Genomic DNA, 1,605 nt, shown 5'->3' on the forward strand with positions numbered 1-1,605 from the left:
TCTGTCTCATTCACCCCATATCTCCTGTCTCTTGTCTTTGGCCTAAGTGAGGCGACTCCTCCGGCGCGGTGGGTCAGTTTCCACGCTGTACGAAGGCGATTAAGGTGAACACCTTAATCGTTGGATCAGATGTCAAACCAACGCAGGGAGTGAGTTTTTAACCATGTGATGGCGGGGAACACCAATCGCAATCCTCAAAGTTCATGCCTTACTTTAGCTGATGAAATCGCCTTTAACCGTCATCCGATTTCAGTCAGGGGCTTGGTGCATCAAATGTAAAGAGAATACTTAGAAGTGAAATCAATTTACCAAACATTGGCGTGGGTTGACATGTTTGTTCGGCTGGGATTGCAATTTGGTTTTACCAACGACAGGGAAAACAAGAAAAAGTTCCGTTTTTACATGCAGGAGAAAGTATGTGAAAAGTACCACATGCAAACGCTGTACACTGTGCGAGGGAGCCTCATCCCACAATGCATTGGCATGGTGAAAAAGATTCTATTAGTCGCATCCTAAAGTACGCCGGGTGATAGTACGAACGTGTAGTGTGTCTTGTCCACTCGTTCACACATCTGAACGGAGGGGAGAGAGACAAATAAGGAGAGAGGGTATACAGGGCTGTTAAAACAGCAGCAATGTGGCAGAAAGTGAGTGGAAGAAGGAGGAAGTGAGAGTTAAAGAGAGAGAGACAAAGAGCGCGAGAGAGTGAAAGAGAGACAAGGGAGAGAGTAGGGGAGGCGGGGAGCGAAAAGGAATTTTTTTTTGGAACGCCGCACTCCACACTGGCTGTGGCACCTCCTCCTCTCGCTCGCTCGCGCTTCCCTCCCACACAAACACACACACACTATCATGGGCGTACAGTACACACACACACAAACACACACACACACACACACACAGACACACACACACACACACACACACACACACACACACACACACACACACAGAGAGAGAGAGAGTGAGAGAGAGAGAACCATCCATAATTGATGCTAGCTGTAGGCAGATGCTGGCGGGTTGGAGTCTATAGCGCAGCTGGAGTTGCATGGAGGAAGGCAAGATGGTGGAGCAGGTACCTCTAGCACTTTTTACACCCCCCTGTTTTATCATTCTCTCTGTCTCCCTGTCTCCCTCTCTCTCGCTCCCTCTATTTCCTTTGCTCTGCCCTGGCTATCCCTTTCATTTATGCGCAGCCTGTTTTCTTTGAGTCATCGCAGGAGGAGTGTATCCTCCCTCTCCGATGTGTGTGTGTGTGTGTGTGTGTGTGTGTGTGTGTGTGTGTGTGTGTGTGTGTGTGTGTGTGTGTGTGTGTGTGTGTGTGTGTGTGTGTGTGTGTGTGTGTGTGTGTGTGTGTGTGTGTGTGTGTCTGTGTGTGTGTGGGCAAATCCGCGCACCATGGAGAGTCCTTGTCGTTGTCTGTCAGTCTGTCTGTCGCACGCTGTCTCTCTCTCTCTCCCTCCGTCTCTCTGGGTAAAACTTGTGGGTGTGTGCAGGAGCGCGGCAGAGAGCGAGGGGGCCGGGGGTGGGGTGAGGGGGCGGGGGGTTGGTTGGGGTTGGGAGAATACCAATGTGAGCCTGAGATTCTATAGGCAGCATTCTACATTT

At 50.3% G+C, this 1,605-nt stretch overlaps 1 protein-coding gene across 2 annotated transcripts in view; it reads left to right on the plus strand.

The window, feature by feature from the left end:
- Window positions 1-915: 915 nt before the first annotated feature.
- The window catches only part of rbfox1 (RNA binding fox-1 homolog 1), a 56,768-nt gene continuing 56,078 nt past the window's right edge, over window positions 916-1,605 (plus strand). For both annotated transcript variants that reach the window (XM_080009924.1, XM_080009925.1), the window contains exon 1: window positions 916-1,072. In XM_080009924.1, the coding sequence (XP_079866050.1) occupies window positions 1,046-1,072 (27 nt within the window). In that variant the 5' untranslated portion in view covers window positions 916-1,045. The remainder of the gene's footprint in view (window positions 1,073-1,605) is intronic.

The sequence above is a fragment of the Zeus faber genome, assembly GCF_960531495.2.
Source record: "Zeus faber genome assembly, chromosome: 11".
In the NCBI taxonomy this organism is placed as follows: domain Eukaryota; kingdom Metazoa; phylum Chordata; class Actinopteri; order Zeiformes; family Zeidae; genus Zeus; species Zeus faber.